The 21,908-nt window shown below is 39.4% G+C and overlaps 1 protein-coding gene across 1 annotated transcript; it reads right to left on the bottom strand.

The window, feature by feature from the left end:
* Positions 1 to 8,352: 8,352 nt before the first annotated feature.
* On the bottom strand, positions 8,353 to 17,498 carry LOC133545210 (gastrula zinc finger protein XlCGF57.1-like). The gene is made up of 3 exons (XM_061890602.1): positions 17,360 to 17,498; positions 15,346 to 15,568; positions 8,353 to 10,325 (listed from the first exon to the last, which is right to left on the bottom strand). Exons 2-3 carry the CDS (start codon positions 15,566 to 15,568, stop codon positions 9,403 to 9,405), a joined length of 1,146 nt encoding a protein of 381 aa, XP_061746586.1. The 5' UTR covers positions 17,360 to 17,498; the 3' UTR covers positions 8,353 to 9,402.
* Positions 17,499 to 21,908: the final 4,410 nt, after the last annotated feature.

Here is a 21,908-nt window from a genome sequence, read left to right on the forward strand (position 1 = left end):
TTATTCTGGTGAAAACAATCATAGTGAGTCTCCAATCAGCCACTTTACATTTATAAACCGTCACGTGGAAGACAACAGACTGACTAACACATTAACACACGACAAAAAAATACACAATACCTGGTGAAAACAATCACAGTGAGTTTCAAATCAGCCTCTTTACATTCATTGACCTGTACAGAAATACAACTAAACAAAACTTAACATAATTATGTCTCTTTTAGGCCTACAGCTAGCCTGCTAATAAGTTAGCTGAAAGCTAATTCAGAGACGCCAGAAAGTACAACTTAGCGTCACGTGGAAGACAAAAGACTGACGACACACTCGTGTCTCAGCCTGGAAGTCTGCTGTGACATGTGATGTTCAATGACCATAAAAAATGTAGGAAATGACAGTACCGAACTTAGAATAATAAAAATTGTGAAATAAAGAGTCACATTACATAATGTGTAAATGTAATAAATTATATAAAATGACATTAAAATAAGAACAGTAGTAAGGCAGTAAGCAATTGAGATCATAAATGACCTCCGTTACACATGCAAAAAATAAAACATTTTTGTTCATTGCTTTTGGGGGCCCCTTGGTGGCCGCGGGGCCCTAAGCAAGCGCTTAGTTCGCTTATGCCTCGGGCCGGCTCTGGGCCATTATAGCATGTTTTTTACACAATCTCCGAACATTAACTGCCAAGGCATGGACCAGAAAAGCCAACGTCGTGAGTACAAGCGAAAGTGGATGGCTGCCAAGAGAGCACAGAAACCACTGGCACTGAACCAGGTACCTGGTCCTGAAAGTGGAAATGATGATGACAGTTCACTTGACTTTGTCGCTGCAGAGAACATCCAACAAGAAGCAGCCATAGATGTTCCAGCAAAGCCTACTATTGATGACAGCTCCACTTATGCTGGTGGTAGTGGCGATGATTCTGATCAAAATGACAGTGAAGGTGATGCTGATCAAAGCCGTGATGGTGATGCCTGGGATATCATCCACCAACAGGTCACGCTGTCATCTGATTCTGAGGATAACATGGAACCGGACAGTAGTTTAGCAGGTGGGCTTGGAGTGTGGGCAACTGAGTTTCAAGTCAAAAACAATGCAGTTGACAGCTTGCTCAAACTCTTGAGGCAGCCGGGCCATCCTGACCTCCCATGTACAGCACGTACACTATTGAAAACAGACAAAATGGTATCAATTGAGACCGTATCTGGCATGGATTATTTTTATTTCGGCTTGGAGCAACAGCTGCAAAAGCAACTTTAAAAGTACCCTAGAAACATACAAAAGACAGTTGATACATTGGAACTATCTTTCAATATTGATGGCCTCGATCTGTTCAAAAGTACATCATGGTCATCATTACGGCCAGTTTTGTGTGCCATAATGAATCTGGAACCATTGCAGGTTTTTCCAGTGGTACTGACACTTGGAAGTCAAAACCAACGGACTTAGACTTTTTATTGGAAACCGTCCAAGATTTAAGTCCACTCCTCAATGTCCATCCATCATCCTCCGCTCATCTGAGGTCGGGTCGCGGGGGCAACAGCCTAAGCAGGGAAACCCAGACTTCCCTCTCCCCAGCCACTTCGTCTAGCTCTTCCCGGGGGATCTCGAGGCGTTCCCAGGCCAGCCGGGAGACATAGTCTTCCCAACGTGTCCTGGGTCTTCCCCGTGGCCTCCTACCGGTTGGACGTGCCCTAAACACCTCCCTAGGGAGGCGTTCGGGTGGCATCCTGACCAGATGCCCGAACCACCTCATCTGGCTCCTCTCGATGTGAAGGAGCAGCGGCTTTACTTTGAGTTCCTCCCGGATGGCAGAGCTTCTCACCCTATCTCTAAGGGAGAGCCCCGCCACACGGCGGAGGAAACTCATTTCGGCCGCTTGTACCCGTGATCTTATCCTTTCGGTCATGACCCAAAGCTCATGACCATAGGTGAGGATGGGAACGTAGATCGACCGGTAAATTGAGAGCTTTGCCTTCCGGCTCAGCTCCTTCTTCACCACAACGGACCGGTACAACGTCCGCATTACTGAAGACGCCGCACCGATCCGCCTGTCGATCTCACGATCCACTCTTCCTTCACTCGTGAACAAGACTCCTCAATGTCTGATTGAAAATTGGCGAAAAGACTATTGGCATAACCGTAAGGAGCTTTGTATGTGACGCCCCAGCCAAGGCGTTTGTCAAACGGATCAAGCAGTTTAGTGGCTATTATGGCTGTGACAACTGCACTCAGCGTGGAGTGTGGAATGGGAGGATAACATACCAAACTGTGACAGACATTGAGCTGCGCACTGATGAATCGTTCAGGAGCCAGACACAAGCACAGCATCACCATGGTGTCTCCATCCTTTGCCAGCTGCCCATAGACATGGTGAGGTCATTCCCAATTGACTATATGCATCAGGTGTGTCTAGGTGTGATGAAAAGAATGATTCTAGCCTTGACGACAGGAAACCGAAATGTCCGCCTGTCAGCCAATCAGATCAAGCAAATCAACGAGAGACTGCTGGGTCTGAAGAAGCACTTCCCAAGCTGTTTTGCACCCAAGCCTCGTAGCTTACTGGAGATAAGTCACTGGAAAGCCACTGAAAATAGGCAGTTTCTCTTTTACACTGGGAAGACATGCCTTGGGGGCATTCTCAGAGAGGATTTGTATACACATTTCATGTGCTTTTCTGTTGCTGTTGCGATCCTCGTATGTCCATATACAGCTGGAAATGACGAGTATCGGAAGTATGCGCATGAACTTTTGGTGCACTTTGTTTCCAAAGGCCGCCAACTCTATGGAAATGAATTTCTAGTGTACAACGTCCACTCGCTGATCCATTTATCTCAAGTAGCTGAAACATGCGGTACCTTGGACCACTGCTCAGCATTTCCTTTCGAAAACTACATGCAAATACTAAAACGACTCGTGCGATCAGGACAGAAACCTGTTGTGCAAATAGTCAAGAGACTTGGGGAGATGGATGCTCACCAAGCTCCGGGTCACCAAGCAGCTGTTTCCGTTGTTCACCAATCGTGGGTGGAAAGCAGCAATGAGGTTTGTAGGCCTGTTTCGGTACACATCGGTGCCCGTACAACAATGTTCATCATGGTGTACATGTTCTTGTTTACCTGATACTGTTGCAGTCTTTGTATGCCTACTGGCCAAGGACTGGAGCATCAAAGCGTGTGAAGAACCGCCAGCTTCCAGACAAGAAACTCTGACAAAAACATGCCATTAGGGTGTTTTCAAAATCGTATACAGGTATTATGCTTTTTGGCCTGTTTGCTGTGGCACAGTACTGAAATAACCAATATAATTATTATTATTTATGGTAGTGCAAAAAAGTATATCTCTTTTATAGATTCATACAACCAGGCATGCCGGTATGCCAAGCAGGCAGAGGAGACCTCCAGCTTCGACATTGATTCTGATAATGAACCCGTACCCCCGAGACACAGAAAGAAAAAAACAAATCCGAAGTACGACACAGACGGCAGTGATGAGGATGGTAAGTTGAGATAAACACAACAACAGTACGGATGAATATTATTTATGCCTTCAATACATTCCACAATCAACACATGTATTCAATTCTGTGACATACTGGGTATTATTTGTTCAGAGGAATCTGAGGATCTGCAGAGCAGAGAGGAAGAGGCAGAGGTTTCTTCTGTAGACATTCCGATCACACCCATGTATTGTTCCATGAAAGGTAATAATGGCAGATCGTTTTCAGTCAATATTTTTATCCGATAGTGGAAAGGAGGAAAATAAGCTGGATGAAAATAATCTGCATTAAAGGGGAACATTATCACCAAACCTATGTAAGCGTCAATATATACCTTGATGTTGCAGAAAAAAGACCATGTATTTTTTTAACCGATTTCCCAACTCTAAATGGGTGAATTTTGGCAAATTAAACGCCTTTCTGTTTATCGATCTTTTAGCGATGACGTCAGAATGTGACGTCACCGAGGTAACACACCTGCCATATTCATTTTCACATTACAAACACCGGGTCTCAGCTCTGTTATTTTTTCGACTATTTTTTGGAACCTTGGAGACATCATGCCTGGTGGGTGTGTTGTCGGAGGGTGTAACAACACTAACAGGGAGGGATTCAAGTTGCACCACTGGCAAGAAATCTGCCGCCAGACCCCCATTGAATGTACCAAAGTGTCTGCAAATTTGACCGGCGATGCTAAGACAGACATGGCACAGAGATGTATGGATAACCTGCAGATACATTTGCAATGATTATGTCAATGAAATCACAAAGGTGCGTTTTGTTGATGTTGTTGACTTATGTGCTAATCAGACATATTTGGTCACGGCATGACTGCCAGCTAATCGATGCTAACATGCTACGCTAATCGATGCTAACATGCTATTTACACTAGCTGTATCTACATTTGAAACTAGATACCCACATTTAATGCGAAACAAACACTTACCAATCGACGGATTTAAGTTGCTCCAGTGTCACAAGATACGAAAGTCCTGATCGTTTGGTCCGCACATTTTACCGGCGATGCTAATAAGGCAGCCATGCTATGGGCCACTTCATTAGGTACAACCACGCTATGGCCTAATAGCATCAATAGCTATTCGCTCAATAGCTTCAATTTCTTCTTCAATTTATTTTTCGCTATCTGCCTCCATACTCGGACCATCTGTTTCAATACACGCGTAATCTGTTGAATCGCTTAAACCGCTGAAATCCGAGTCTGAATCCGAGCTAATGTCGCTATATCTTGCTGTGGTAACCGTCATGTTGTTTGTATTGGCAGCCCTGTATGACGTCACAGGGAAATGGACCGTTGCATCGCAAATAGCGAAAATCAAGAACTTTAAAGCTTTTTCTAGGGATTTTTTGAAAAAGACTTCAAAAAATACAACAAGCCACTGGGAACTGATTTTTTATTGTTTTTAACCCTTTTGAAATTGTGATAATGTTCCCCTTTAAAGCTACTTTTTACTTTCTATCCTGTTTGTGTCCAAGTCTGTAGTGTGGGCCATAGGACAGAAGGAGGACATTTCGTTAATAGACTGTGGAGGGCAGCAATACACCTAAGAAGTTCTACTAGTCTGCTGGAAATAGAAAGAAGACATACGTAATAAACTGTACAGAACAGGCAAGAAATAAGAGTGAGAAGATGAAAATAATCGTCAAAGCAGTAGCAAAGTTTTTAAATGTAAAATAACTATCTTGGGAACAGGTGCAAGGTGAACTACAGAGAGGAGACGAAACGGAGTCATGTGACCACAATCCAACGCCATGTTGATGGTTCAGTGGAATGCCAGAAGTCTAATAGCAAACGGACAGGAATTAAAGGGATATGTTGGAGCCAAATTTCCTTATTTGTTTATATTGTTTTTATTTTGTTTTCACTGATTGATTGCTGGCTTCAGTTCATGCTGAATTTCCTATTCGGCAGATTGCTCCGCCCACTTCCTCTTGAGAACCAGGAAGTGTTGACAGGGATGGGACCGTTGCTGTGGTGTGGTTGCCATGGTAGCCTCCTTTAATTGGGTTCAGCTGGGAACACTGGGGGGTGATTGCATGGAAGACAAACCGTTTTGGAGCGTGTGGTGTGGTGTGTGGTCAGCTCTCGCTGCTGTGAAAATGTGCCATTCAAGCCAAGGTCAGCATACATAATGTTCTAGAACCTACATTTCATTTCATTTTGATAGCTTGGAATAAAGGGATTGTCATATCCAAACACATTTCTACAGAAGTGGACATTCAATCATCAAACTGGTCAACACAGTCGCCCTCAGTATCAGCCCAAAGGTAAGTGCTGTACAATGACAATAAAATGCCTCATAGCCGATTATACAAATGTGATAAATGCATCTTGATACTGTCCTGCCACAGTGAATAGGTTTCTCTTTTTAAAGGGCAAATTCCTCCCAGGGTATTTTGTCCTAATGACTGTCTGGATAAAGGGAGGATAATATAATTCAGGAAAACAATTTATTTTACAAATAAACTAGATTAACACATTTTTACATCTTCTCAACATTTTTACATACAACATATTTAAGAATGGTGGTAACATAAATACAAAGTTAGTAAAAATGTGAGTGTAAGAAGTAAACAAACATGTTCTGTGTAACACAACTAACGCTCCTTCTCCTCTTTTGTTGGACAAAGTTCCTCCTCGTTCTTTCGCACATTTTCACACAATCACAACACTTTACACTCACACTTGATCCTAAGTAAGTGATGTGTTTTGATCACTAATGTGTTCTTAATCCGCATTGACGGAAAGTAAAAAGCAGGTTCAAGGACGTCAAAACAAAATGTATGCATTCTTTCCAACGGCCGCTGAAGAAACATTTGACTTCTGACCTTTCCAAATTATTTATCTATTTTTTACTGCTGGAGTTCAGCTCACTGAGGATGTAAGCTCCATTTTTTTTTTTAAATGATCTTTTAACTATTCATAAACAGGCTTAAAACAAACCATTATTATCGTCATTACTGCCTCATTTTTCTTCCACTCTCTACTGATTAAAACTATTCTAGCATGAAAACATTCAGGATGTTCTTCAAAACAATATTACACATCCCCAAACGTAGCATTTTATTATTGTATTAATATACTGTGACGGGCTTCCCGCCGTCCTGGTGTGAGTTGCAGTGCCATCCAACACATGACGCATCATAACAGCTTTGACTCTGATTTATTGCTTCAATCATCATGTCATTCTCTTGCCTTCTTGTCGCCGCACTTTGCAGTGCGCGGGCGTTTCCTGCTTCTGTTCGCGGTGTCCGGGGTTTGCGTCCGTGGCGGGGACTCATCGTCTCTCAGGTCTGATCGTTCGTTGCTCGTGGTCGGTCTCGTCAGCGGGTTCCTTCTCCTACTTCCCCCTGAATGTTCCTCCTTCCCCCTTTTTATGCTGCAGGAGCAGATGATGTGATTGAGCGCAGCTGTGTGGTGTACGCACCTAGCGCTGATTGCTGTTTTCCTGCCGCCCTGCGTGCGTCACGCCTCTCCCCTCTGCTGCATGCCCCGCCTCCTGGCCTCCATTTTTGTCAGGACAATCATGTTTCTCAGCCCGCTGTCGGCTCGTCGGCTGCGTCTCTCCACACATACATTATTACACTTAATATTCACATGTTTATAACAGTGCTGACATTTTTTATTTCCCATCCATCCATCCATCCATCCATCCATCCATCATCTTCCACTTATCCGAGGTCGGGTCGCGGGGGCAGCAGCCTAAGCAGGGAAGCCCAGACTTCCCTCTAAACAAGCCACTTCGTCTAGCTCTTCCCGGGGGATCCCGAGGCGTTCCCAGGCCAGCCGGGAGACATAGTCTTCCCAACGTGTCCTGGGTCTTCCCCGTGGCCTCCTACCAGCTGGACGTGCCCTAAACACCTCCCTAGGGAGGCGTTCGGGTGGCATCCTGACCAGATGCCCGAACCACCTCATCTGGCTCCTCTCCATGTGGAGGAGCAGCGGCTTTACTTTGAGTTCCTCCCGGATGGCAGAGCTTCTCACCCTATCTCTAAGGGAGAGCCCCGCCACCCGGCGGAGGAAACTCATTTGGGCCGCTTGTACCCGTGATCTTGTCCTTTCGGTCATAACCCAAAGCTCATGACCATAGGTGAGGATGGGAACGTAGATCGACCGGTAAATTGAGAGCTTTGCCTTCCGGCTCAGCTCCTTCTTCACCACAACGGATCGGTACAACGTCCGCATTACTGAAGACGCCGCACCGATCCGCCTGTCGATCTCACGATCCACTCTTCCCCCACTCTTTTTTTTATTTCCCCTCGGGGATTAATAAAGTATTTCTGATTCTGAAAATTACATCACTCTCATAAAGTCTTTAAAAATAAATATGTTTTTTACCATAGGTCAGCGTCACAATGTTGGAATATTGACTGCTGATATTAATATTCTTCTATTTTTGGAATATTACACTTTACTCTTTTTTTTGCTTAAATCAACAGGATGAAAGTATCTTTAATTGTCACTACTGAGTGTAACTATACATTCTTCGCCTTCATTACTGCTTGATTTATCTCTCATCTCATTTTATCCAGTGAGAACTTTATCAAAAAATGTTGTCTGCACATCAATAAACTGTCACTAAACTTCAATAAAACTAAATATATCATATTTGGAGATTGTAAAAATGTAAAACACAAATTATTATGGATAATATTGAAATTAAAATAATAAAGGTAGTCACATTTTTAGGAGTTAATATAGATGATGAAGTAAGCTGGACACTACTTGTAAATCATACAAAAAAAAAAAAAGTAAAAAAAACAATTGAGTGCAGTACTGAATAGAATAAAATACATACTTACAAATATTAACTAGAATTATTGTACCCAACTTCAGTTGAAACATACATTGTTTATTGCATAAAAGTCTGGGGACATACATATAAAACAATCACACATCAATCATCATATTACACAAAAAGTAATAAAGACAACTAATAGAATGGATTAGAGAGACCCAACAAATGATTCATAAAGTCACACATTTTAAAAGTAAATGATCTTGTATAAAAGACAACTGTTCAAATGATGTATAAAGTAAATAATAATATGCTTCCAGAAGTGGTCCAGAAGATGTTTCAGATGTGAACCAGTAAATATGAACTAAGAGGGATTTATGTGTACTCAAAAGCAAAGGTATGAACACATGTAAAACAAATATGTACATCATGTAAAGGAGTTCATCTATGCAATTATCTACAATTAGAAAATAAAATATGTAACACTTCATTGTTCAAAAAACTTATACAAAACACTTATGAATAAGTATAAAACTGAATTATAAATATCTACACTTAAAATGTTTATTGTATGTAACATATTTTATGTAGTTTATTTTCACCCTTTCAGTCAAATTGTTGTTTATCTTAAAATACACAAATGTGTATATTAACTCATGTACTTGACTGAAATAAAAGCACTAAACTGAAGTGTCTAATCTATAAATGATAAAATCATATTAACAAGATTGTGTTACACACACAACAATGTCACACATGTTATATGTGCTGATGTTGTTAGAAAGACAAAATGAAAGTCTGGACAGTTTATTTCAAATCCTGCAGTTTCATTTGCTGCTGCAGTTCTCACCAGCACACTTGTGTTTCTTACACTGGTACTTAGAAGACAATCTTTCACCACACACACTGCAACTCAACACTTTCTCTCCTGGGTGTCTTCTCATGTGTAATGTAAGAGTGTTTAGGTGACCAAAGCTTTTGTTGCAGATTGGTTTTTCACCTGATTGCATTCTCATGTATAATTTTAATTGCTGTCTTTCTATTCAAACTTTTACCACATACTGAACATATAAAAGGTTTTTCACCAATGTGTGTTCTCATATTTACTTTTAAACTTTGTATTATGACAAAACTTTTACCACATTATGAGCAGGAAAAAGTTTTTTCTCCAGTGTGTATTGTCATGTGTTTTTTTAAATGGTCCCTTTGAGTAAAAACCTTACCACAGATTGAACATGAAAAAGGTTTTTCTCCAGTGTGTGTTCTCATATGTACTTTTAAACTTTGATTTATTACAAAACTTTTACCACATTCTGAGCAAGAAAAAGGTTTTTCTCCAGTGTGTATTCTTATGTGTATTTTCAAATAGTTGCTATGAGTAAAATCTTTACCACAGATTGAACAGGAAAAAGGTTTTTTTCCAGTGTGTATTCTCATGTGTGTTTTCAAATGGTGCTTTTGAGTAAAATCTTTACCGCAGATTGAACATAAAAAAGGTTTTTCTCCAGTGTGTGTTCTCATGTGTACTTTCAGCATGTGTTTTAGTCTAAAATCTCTCCCACATTCTGAGCAGGAAAAAGGTTTCTCTCCGGTGTGTGTACTCATGTGCCTTTTCAGATTACTATGGTCTTTAAAAGTTTTGTCACAGGTAGGACATGTGAAGTGAGTGTTGTCAGTGTGACATGTTGCATCATCTTTAGAGACTTCATCATCAGTGTCAGGAGAGTGTGAGGTTGTGTCCTCACTATCTGATAGTGGAGCTAAGAGCTTGTCTGCTTGTGATCCTCCACAGTGGTCTCCATCACATTCTGCTAAACTGCTGCTTGGAGGCTCCGCCTCTCTCTTCTCCTCACTTTCACCTTTGACCTCATCACCTTGACTCTTCACACTGATGAGGTGTCTCTTGTCTTCCTCTATAAAGTGGGGGTACAGCCGCTGTTTTTCTTCATCTTCAAAGTGAGGGGGCTGTGGCTCCTCTTCTTTCACGTGGAGGTACTGTGACCTCCTCTGCTCCATACTGGAGGACCCCTCCTGCTGCTCAGGTGGGCGATATTTTTCACAGACGTCTGCAGGACACAAGAAGACAAACACATGCTGGGATGGAAATAGATAAGATTTTACCAATTCAGATTTAATTTTCGATTCTGCTTTACGATTCGGTTATTTGTGGACTCACTTTTGCTTTCACATTCAGTAAAAAGGAGAAGAAACAGGTCGATTAGCATCAACTTTGACTAGTTGAGAAGTAACATGAGCCTACAAAGCCAACAGTGAGGTCTTAAGAGGCACAGATTTTAGGGGTCCTCCATGAGGGGGCCAGAGGGCCCTAAGAACAATATTCTGCTATGAAAATATCTATAAAATAAAAATATCTTTGGCAAGAAATTAACAAAATACTACACGTTATTTTGTGGCAATTAAAAAAGAATATCCAGTATAATTCTCAGGGCATTCAATCAATCACAACAGGACTGTTAAAATGAACATATTATACATAAATATACAGTATATAAAAAAATAAAAAAAGATATATATATATATATATTTATATATATTAGGGCTGAGAATCTTTGAGTGTCCCACGATTCGATTCAATATCGATTCTTAGGGTCGCGCTTCGATTATTAATCGATTTTTTCGATTCAACGCGATTCTCGATTCAAAAACGTTTTTTTTCCGATTCAAAATGATTCTGTATTCATTCAATACATAGAATTTCAGCTGAAATTATAACTAATAATGATACTGTTGTTGATAATATTCATTTTTGTTTCACTACTGTTGGTTTGTTCTGTGTTGTGTCTCCTCTCAATTAATCTGTTTATTGCAGTTCTGAGTGTTGCTGGGTCAGGTTTGGTTTTGGAATTGGATTGCATTGTTATGGTATTGCTGTGTATTGTTTTGTTGGATTGATAAAAAGAAACAAAACATTGATTTTTTAAAAATGAGAATCGATTCTGAATCGCACAACGTGAGCATCACAATTCAAATTCGAATTGATTTTTCCCACACCCCTAATATATATACATACATACATACATATATATGTATATATATATATATGTATGTATATATGTGTAAATATACATATATTTACACATACATATATTTACACATACACACACACACACACACACACATATACATATACATATATATATATATATATATATATATATATATATATATATATATATACATATACATATACATATATATACATATATATATATATATATATATATATATATATATATATATATATATATATATAGATACATATACATATACATATATATATATATACATACATATACATATACATATACATATACATATATATATATATATATATATGTATATATATGTATATATATATATATATATATACATATATATACATATATATATACCCAATTGTAACTAAGATAGGCTCCAGCACCCTGCGACTCTGAAAGCGATAAGCGGTAGAAAATGGATGGATATATATACATATACACATGCATATATAGAGTCGCAATCAAAAGTTTCCATACACCTGTAAAGAACATAATGTCATGGCTGTCTTGAGTTTCCAATCATTTCTACAACTCTTATTTATTTGTGATGTAGTGATTGGAGCACATACTTGTTGCTCACTAAAAACATTCATGAAGTTTGCTTCTTTTATGAATTTATTATGGGTCTACTGTACATGTGAGCAAATGTGCTGGGTCAAAAGTGTACATACAGCAATGTTAATATTTGCTTACATGTCCCTTGGCAAGTTTCACTGCAAAAAGACGCTTTTGGTAGCCATCCACAAGCTTCTGCTCGAATTTTTGACCACTTCTCTTGAAAAGATTGGTGCAGTTCAGCTAAATGTGTTGTTTTTTTGACATAGACTTGTTTCTTCAGCATTGTCCACATGTTTAAGTCAGGACTTTGGGAAGGCCATTCTAAAATCTTAATTCTAGCCTGATTTAGACATTCCTTTACCACTTTTGATGTGTGTTTGGGGTCATTGTCCTGTTGGAACACCCAACTGCGTCCAAGACCCAACCTCCAGGCTGATGATTTTAGGTTGTCCCGAAGAATTTGGAGGTAATCCTCCTTTTTCATTGTCTCATTTAAAGCAGCAGTTCCATTGGAAGCAAAACAGACCCAGAGCATAACACCACCACCACCATGCTTGACGGTAGGGATGATGTTCCAAGGATTAAAGGACTCACCTTTTGTCCTCCAAACATATTGCTGGGTTTTGTGGCCAAACAGCTTCATTTTTGTTTCATCTGACTACAGAACTTTCCTCCAGAAGGTCTTATCTTTGTCCATGTGATGTCAGATGAAACAAAAATGGAGCGGTTTGGCCACAATACTGTTTGTTAGAAAGTTCCACAACTGTTCACGTTATCCCACGCTTCATGCGTCGAAGTCACGTTGTGACATTGGTGGTTTATAAGCAGACGAGCATGTTCGGCGGCACACACTCATGGAGTACTTACAAGCAGACACAGTGTGGAGACAGAAAAGGGAGAATTGACGCATTTTGGTGTAAAAAGTAAAGATAAAGGTGAAGTTATAACACTGAAACTCCCTCAGGAAGACGTGCTTTAAGACATGCTAGCTAGCTAGCGGCTAACGTCCATCCACCTTCGGCAGTATTTAGTCGATACTACTATGATTACGTCTATATTTTTTGGCATCACAACATTTTCTTTCGTTTTTTTAAAATGTATATTATGTTTATAAACTCAGGAAATATGTCCCTGAATACATGAGGACTTTGCAGATGACCAATGTATGATCCTGTAACTACTTGGTATCGGATTGATACCCACATTTGTGGTATCATCCACATAGTAATGTAAAGCATCCAACAACAGAAGAATAAGTGATTATTACATTTTAACAGAAGTGTAGACAGAAAATGTTAAAGGGGAAGATTATCAGCAGACCCATGTAAGCCTCAATATATACCTTGATGGTGCAGAAAAAAGACCATATTTTTTTAACCGATTTCCGAACTCTATATGAGTGAATTTGGCGATTTAAACGCCTTTCAATTGATAGCCTGTCGAGCGATGACCTTTCACCCGTGACGTCACAACATGAAGCGATCCGCCATTTTCTCAATCTTATTACACGCACCAAGTCAAATCAACTCTGTTATTTTTCTGATATCCACACAAGAATGTGTGGATATCCTGCGACACTCAAAGCAGATGCATTTCCAACGATAAAGTCAACAAAATCTGCAAAATTGTTAAATAGGCAACTACTGAATCTGCCCGAGTGCGAGCTATTCAGGGAGGACGGCAGTCTCTTCCCGCAGACGAGCGAGGTAAACCCCCTGGATATGATTTATGCCACTTCTTTTTCTGTCTCATTTTGTCCACCAAACTTATAAGGTTGTGCTTGAATCCACAAAGGTGAGTTTTGTTGATGTTATTGACTTATGTGCTAATCAGACATATTTGGTCACGGCATGACTGCAAGCTAATCAATGCTAACATGCTCTTTAGGCTAGCTATATGTACATATTGCATCATTATGCCTCATTTGTAGCTATATTTGCATCCAGCCTTTCCCTCCACCCACTTTTAATGCCAAACAAACACTTACCAAACGTTGGTTAGAAGGCGATCGTCAAATTCGTCCTCGTTGCTGCTGTCTGTCATGATATGGCTAAATAGCTTCAGTTTCTTCTTCAATTTCGTTTTCACTACCTGCCTCCACACTCCAACCATCCATTTCAATACATGCATAATCTGTTGAATCGCTTACGGCGCTGAAATCCTAGTCTGAATCCGAGATAATATCGCTATACCTTTCTGTGCTATCCGCCATGTTTGTTTCTGTGTGATCACGCTGTGACGTCACAGGATAATGGACGGGTGGATATAACGACAGTTAAAATCAGGAACTTTGAAGCTGTTTTTCGGGATATGGCGTGATGGGTAAAATTTTGAGAAAAACTTTGAAAAATAAAATAAGCCACTGGGAACTGATTTTTATTGGTTTTAACCCTTCAGAAATTGTGATAATGTTCCCCTTTAAAAGAGAAAATAAGCAGATACTAACAGTAAATGAACAAGTAGATTAATAGTTCATTTTCTACCACTTGTCCTTAATAATGTTGACAAAATAATAGGTGTATAAATGACACAATATGTTACTGCTTACGTCAGCTAAATAATTAGGAGTATTTGTTTGTATACTTACTGCTAAAGAACAAGTTGTCTAATATGTTCACTATTTCAATTAAAGACTTAACTGCAATTAGAAACATATGTTTAATGTATCTTAAGTTTTTTTGTTAAAATAAAACCAATAATGCCATTTTTGTGGTCCCCTTTATTGAGAAAAGTACCAAAATAATTTTTAGTACCGGTACCAAAGTATTGGTATGGTTACAACACTCCCACCTATATTTGAATATTGTCTAATGGAAATGACTGCTGTCTGATAATCACATAAATAACCAGTGTTGGCATTAATACACTTTTAATGTCTTTATACGCATTGAAATCAAAAAGAACGTGCATTTCCTTAAGTCCGCGGGTGCCTGGGATGCAGAGTTTTTGGTTTTATAACCGACCTGCCTTCTCTGGGTCAAAACTCCAGTTTGCTTGATTTTTTTATAGATTATTGCTTTCTGCCGATGTTTTGTGTATTGTGACGGTGCGCTCTTATCCCGCCATCACTTGAGGACCGCCACGTCAGCGGAAGCAAGCGCGCTGTCGGTTGGTAGAGTGGCCGTGCCAGGAACTTGAGGGTTCCAGGTTCGATCCCCGCTTCCACCATCCTAGTCACTGCCGTTGTGTCTTTGGGCAAGACACTTTACCCACCTGCTCCCAGTGCCACCCACACTGGTTTAAATGTAACTTAGATATTGGTTTTACTATGTAAAAGCGCTTTGAGTCACTAGAGAAAAGTGCTATATAAATATAATTCACTTCACTTATTCACACGATTGATGAGCATTCATTTTTAAATGGTGGTGTTAAAAAGCAAACATATCTCCATCTTTAGTGATAAATGTGTCCCCCGGATGAACATGTGTCACAAACATTGTATTAGATGATATGTGGATGTTGTGCTTACTTGGACTGTGATGAAGCTGTGAGGACTCAGCTGCTTTGTCTTCATGCTCTTCAGTCTTCACAGAGACAACAGTCAGTGGAAACTTGCTGAGATCAGCCTCCTCCTGCCCTACAGGACACTCTCCCTCCTGACTGATCCACACTTCCTCCTCTTCCTCTTTAATGTGGGGGGGCTGTGGATCCTCCTGCTGCTGAAGGGGACGTTCTTCTTGACGAGCGTTCATCTGTTGGACGTCCGCAAGACAACACAAACAAACTTCAGCTCAGATGTGTCAAATATGTTTTGTCTATCAAATATAATATTTTCCAAGTGAACTGACACCACTTTGTGGTGATGTTCTTCTACACATGGAATAATCATCAGTTATTGATTATTATGAATTGTGTAATTGATCCTGTTTTCTGCATTTACATTAATTATTGATTAAAAAGTAACAACTTATAGAAAACCTCCTGCTGGGATTTTAATACCGTCATGACTGCATGAAGTCAGTCTGCACGTATAAAGTGTCATTGTGCTGCAGCATCAAGTGACGCCAACTGGCTCCTCCCACTACCAACCTACCAGCCAACCTTGACGTGCACCTCCAAAATAGTCCCACCTCACGTCAACGGTGACCAGGACTACAGAGCTGTGGTCGGTTGGCTTTACTTTTACACGCAATATCCTCTCCTTGTTCTCCATTACCTCCCTGCTTGGCACTCAGCATCAAGGGTTGTGATTGGGGGTTAAATCACCATAAATGATTCCCGGACGCGGCACCGCTGCTGCCCACTGCTCCCCTCACCTCTCAGGGGGTGATCAAGGGGATGGGTCAAATGCAGAGGACACATTTCACCACACCTAGTGTGTGTGTGACAATTATTGCTACTTTAACTTTCTTCTGCGAAAGCAACATTTTTAACCCAACAGAAAACAAACGGAAGTGCAGCGAAGCACTTGGAACAAGGGCCAGTGAGTATATATATAAATATATATAAATATATACATATACACATATATATATACACATATATATATATATATATGTATATATATATATATATATATACACATATATATATATATATATATATATATATATATATATATATATATACACACATATATATATATATATATATATATATATATGTATATATATATATATATACACATATATATATATATGTATATATATATATATATATATATATATATATATATACGAATTTATAAATATAAACATATTTTTAGAATATTTGGGTACCTCATGTTTCGACTACATACAAAATATTGATGCAAATTCATTTTGTGTGCAGTATATTAAAGCTATTTTTAATATTTAACATTTATTTAATTAAATATTTATTTTAGTCCGACTGAATAAGCATTATTCGCTTACAATTGTGCAAATAGTGTATTCGTAATAACAAACATCAGTTGATTTAATTTCCATATGTCTGCCCGAAAGCAGCTGAGATAGGCTCCAACACCCCCCGCCCCCCCTCGCAACCACAAATAGGGACAAGCGGTAGGAAATGGATGGATGGATGTTATCAAGGTAATAGAAGTGCGTGCAAACATCATTTGTATTTATTGCTAATAAAGTTGACACCAACATAAAGCAGACCACTGCAATAATACATTATATTACACTGTCATTACAATAACAATAATATTTTTTTTTCATCCTGTAAAGCATATTTGAGTGCACTGAAAAGCGCTATACCAAATAAAATGTATTATTATTATACCATGTGACTTATTCCAGACTTAAATTACGAGACGATCGTTTCTTTCTAGTAACAAATATTTAATGATGTTAAGCGTGACTGTAATATACAACAAAAAACAGTTAAAGTATTAAATAAGTCAATATAATTCTCATAGAGAACATATAAAATACACTCCTCAAAAAAAACGCTCGCATTTGCTACAAAGGCCTGCTAGCGGGCTAACGCTAGCAGGTTAGCTTCGAACAACATATGAGGTAAATAAGATAAATAATATGCAAATATATCATGTATATTACCTCATAAGCCGCGTGTACAAGAGAGGAGTGGAATATATTCTTCCTATTGTTACACCAGCAACTCTTAAATGGGACTTTTTATCTTGTTCTTTGGCCGGGCGAAGGAAGTGTGCACCACTCACTATTGTCCCAGTGAAACGCGTGTTTGAAGGAAGTGTGCACCACTCTTTATTGTCCCAGTGAAACACGTGTTTGGCCAACATTTGTTCCGCAGTTGAGAACACCTCGATGACGAGGAAGCTTCCGGAAGGAGAGACGCGGAACTACCAAACATTTGGAGTGAATTTGGCGGCGGCGGGAGTATCTAAATCTATTTTGGCGGTTGAGCATAAGCTGTTTTGTGACTGGATCGAGATGGAAGGGGATAGTGACGGGATGTATGAGGATAGTATGGAAATGGATAGGACTAGAGGGGAGAGAGGAAAGAAGGGGAGTGAAGGAAAGTCGAGTGCTAAGAGTGCATGAAGACCATGAAGAGGTTGATAAGAGGAAAAAGGTTATGATGGATGAATATAAGATCATTTATACATTTAAATCAAACCAAGATATGAATGACATTAGTTTGATGACACTGGTTGAGGGATTAAAGAAGGACATTGGAGAGGTGGAGATAGCCAAGGTGCTCAGGGACGGACGGCTGTTGATTAAATGCAAAAATGGAGAGCAAAAGAACAAAGCAATGCGATTGCAAAAACTGTGCAACAAAATAATAAAGGAAAAAAACGAAGTGGGAGAACGAAAGGGGGCAAGAGGAATCGTGACAGGAATCCCAAGAGGAGAACATTTAGATGATCTGAAAAGAGAAATAAAAGGAGGAACTGTCACTACGATGAAAAGAATGATGGCATTTAGGAACGGTGAAAAGACTGAGAGCGAATCCGTGCTAGTGCAATTTGCAGAGGAGGTCCTACCAGAGAGAATCATGATTGGGTATCTAAGCTTCTATGTTAGAGCTTACGTGCCACCCCCAGTACGTTGTTTCAAGTGCCAACGCTATGGGCACATAGTAGTGTGTGTCATGCTAAGATGAGATGTGGAAGGTGTGGAGGGGAGCATGAATATGGACAATGTGGAGAAAATGAACAGGTCAAGTGTTGTAATTGTGGCGGGAATCACACAGCAGCGTATGGGGGCTGCATCATAAGAAAACAGGCAACAGAAGTACAGCAAATCAGAGTTGAAAGAAATATTACATACGCAGAGGCAGTTCAAATAAGAAATCAAGAAAGTGCAGAACAGGACAGAAGTGAAAATAGTTCAAGAAATAAAAAACAAGAAGCAGCAAATACAGGAATTTCCATGGACAAACTAGTTGTATTCCTGGCTTACGTAATAAACTGTACAGAACAGGCTAGAAACAAGACTGAGAAAATCAAAATAATTGTCAAAGCAGCAGCAAAGTTTTTATATTTAAAAGAACTATCCTGGGAACAGGTGCAAGGTGAGCTACAGAGAGTAGACGAGACCGAGTCATGTGACCACAATCCAACGCCATGTTAATTGTTCAGTGGAATGCCAGAAGTTTGATAGCAAACGGACAGGAATTAAAGGGATATATTAATGATATGAAAAATAAACCACATATAATATGTATTCAAGAAACATGGCTGAAGCCAAAATTAAACTTTATAATAAAAGGATATATAACGATACGTAAAGATAGGAATGATGGGCAAGGAGGAGGATGTGCCATATTTATTAAGGAAGATATGCATTATTCAATATTAAAACTAAAACAAGAACTAGAAATAGTAGGGGTAGAAGTATGGAATAATAAAGAAAGATACAAAGTACTAAACTTCTATAATCCATGCAAGAAATTAGAAATTCACCAACTAGAAACAATAATGGAGCACTGGAGTGGCAATATTATTTGGTGTGGTGACTTTAATGCACATAGCACAATGTGGGGTGAAAGGGATGACTGGAATGGGGAAACATTGGAAGCACTTTTAGAGGAAAAGGAAGTGGTGTGTGTGAATGATGGGTGGGGAACAAGGTTAGATGTCGTCACGGGTAAAGAAACAGCAATAGATTTAACACTAGTGTCACAAGGGTTAGCAGGAAAGGTGGAGTGGGAAGTAAATAAATACAGCACAATGGGAAGTGATCACTATCCAATCGTCATTCACATAAACAGAAATCATAGGACAGAAAGCACTAGGATAGAAGGAAGATGGAAGTATAATCATGGTGACTGGGGAAATGTAGGGAAATTACCGACATAACTTTAAAGGAAGTAGATATAAATCAAGATATTGAACAATTAAATAGAGATATTACGGGGTGCATAATAGAAGCAGCCGAACAGAGCATACCAAGGAATAGTATAGGGAGAAGAAGGAAGATAGTGCCGTGGTGGACACAAGAGTGCACAGATGCAATACAAGAACGGAATAGAGCATTTAGAATACTGAGAAGAACACATCATTTCCAAGACATGATCCAATATAAAAGGCATCAAGCTAGAGTAAGGTATGTTATTAAAAAAACAAGAAAACACCATTGGAGAACGTTTTGTGGAACACTAAATAGAACTACTCCTTTAAGCCAAGTGTGGGGAATGATCAAGAGAATGTCAGGGCTCAGAAAAGAACATAAACATCATGTGATGAAAGATGGAATGCGGAGTGTGGGAGGAAATAAAGAAAAAGCAGACTTTTAGCAAAAACCTTTGTTAAAGTGCACAGTAATGATCATTTGAGAAATGTAGAAAAACAAAAGAGAGAAGAAACAATTAGTGTACATATTGAGGAAATGAAGGAAGACAACGATAATAGTTTTATCAACACTATGGATATGACATTTTCTTTGGATGAAATGGTTCCAATTTTAAAAAAAGTTAAAAATACGACGCCAGGGAAAGACCTGGTGAGTTATCAAATGATCAAAAACTTAGGTAGCATCGGCAAAGAAGTGGTCTTGAAATTATATAATAGGTTATATGAAGAAGGAAAATGACCAGATGAGTGGAAAACAGCTGTAATAATTCCAATATGCAAGCCAGGGAAAGATCCGGAAGAGGCAGGAAATTATAGGCCGATAGCATTGACCTCAAATTTGGGCAAAGTAATGGAAAAAATGATTAATGAAAGATTAATATATTATTTAGAGTCACAAGAAATGATAAAAAACTACCAAAGTGGTTTTCGCAAAGCAAGAAGCACAAATGACCCAGCAGTGCAGCTGGAAGAGGAAATTAGAAAGGGACAAATAAATAAAGGAAGTAGAATTGCGGTATTTTTTGACATAGAGAAAGCGTATGATATGTTGTGGAAACAGGGGCTGCTGATGAAACTAAATAAGATTGGGATTAGAGGAAGAATGTACAGATGGATAAAAGACTTTTTAACAAGTAGAACATTATTAGTAAAAATAGAGAATGAATATAGCAGAGAATACGAAGTGGAAAATGGGACCCCACAAGGGACTATAATAAGTCCAGTACTATTTTCCATCATGATAAATGAAGTTTTTAGTGAAGTGGAAGGGTTAGTGGAGGTGGCATTGTTTGTGATGATGGAGTGATGTGGAAGAGAGGTAGAAATACACATCATATAGAAGAGAGGTAGAAATACAAATCATATAGAAAAGAAGATTCAAAAAGCGGTAAATAATGTTCAAGACTGGGGGACGGCTTGGGGTTCTCTGTTGGAAAGACAAAAGTCATACATTTTACAAAAAGGAAAGTACAAAACAAGCTCCAAATAAAACTCCATCCATCCATCCATTTTCTACCGCTTTCTCCCTTACGGGGTCGCGGGGGGCGCTGGCGCCTATCTCAGCTACAATCGGGCGGAAGGCGGTGTACACCCTGGACAAGTCGCCACCTCATCGCAGGGCCAACACAGATAGACAGACAACATTCACACTCACATTCACACACTAGGGCCAATTTAGTGTTGCCAATCAACCTATCCCCAGGTGCATGTCTTTGGAAGTGGGAGGAAGCCGGAGTACCCGGAGGGAACCCACGCGTTCACGGGGAGAACATGCAAACTCCACACAGAAAGATCCCGAGCCCGGATTTGAACCCAGGACTGCAGGACCTTCGTATTGTGAGGCAGACGCACTAACCCCTCTGATAAAACTCTATTGAGAAAACATAGAAGAGGTACAAGTATTTGAATATTTAGGAATATGGTTTGATAAAAATATTAACTGGTCAACCCACATCAGCAAAATAGTGGAGAAAAGTAAAAAGGTGTTAAATATAATGAGGGCTTTGAGGGGTAAAGATTGGGGGGCTGATAGGTTGACATTGAAAACAATATATATCACTTTAATTCCATCTGTTATTGACTACGGATGCATTATTTATCAATCTGCTTCAAAAACTCTACTTGAGAAAATAGACCGGATACAGTCGCAGGCGTTAAGATTATGTTGTGGAGCTACTAAATCTACTCCAGTGGCAGCATTACAAGTAGAAATGAATGAAAAACCTTTGGACAAGAGGAGAGATCAACTCTCAGCGGTTTATTGGGAAAACTTCAAAGGATCCAAGCAAGGACATCCAACCCATCAAGTGCTAATAAATTGCCAAGAA

This window comes from Nerophis ophidion, linkage group LG28, assembly GCF_033978795.1.
Source record: "Nerophis ophidion isolate RoL-2023_Sa linkage group LG28, RoL_Noph_v1.0, whole genome shotgun sequence".
NCBI lineage: Eukaryota > Metazoa > Chordata > Actinopteri > Syngnathiformes > Syngnathidae > Nerophis > Nerophis ophidion.

Bases quoted from the DNA above. Each gene is read 5' to 3' on its own strand.
- LOC133545210 (XM_061890602.1), bottom strand. From the start codon at position 15,568: ATGAACGCTCGTCAAGAAGAACGTCCCCTTCAGCAGCAGGAGGATCCA. The intron at 10,326-15,345 runs GTAAGCACAACA...TGTGTCCTGCAG, and splicing joins ACAGCTTCATCACAGTCCAA to ACGTCTGTGAAAAATATCGC.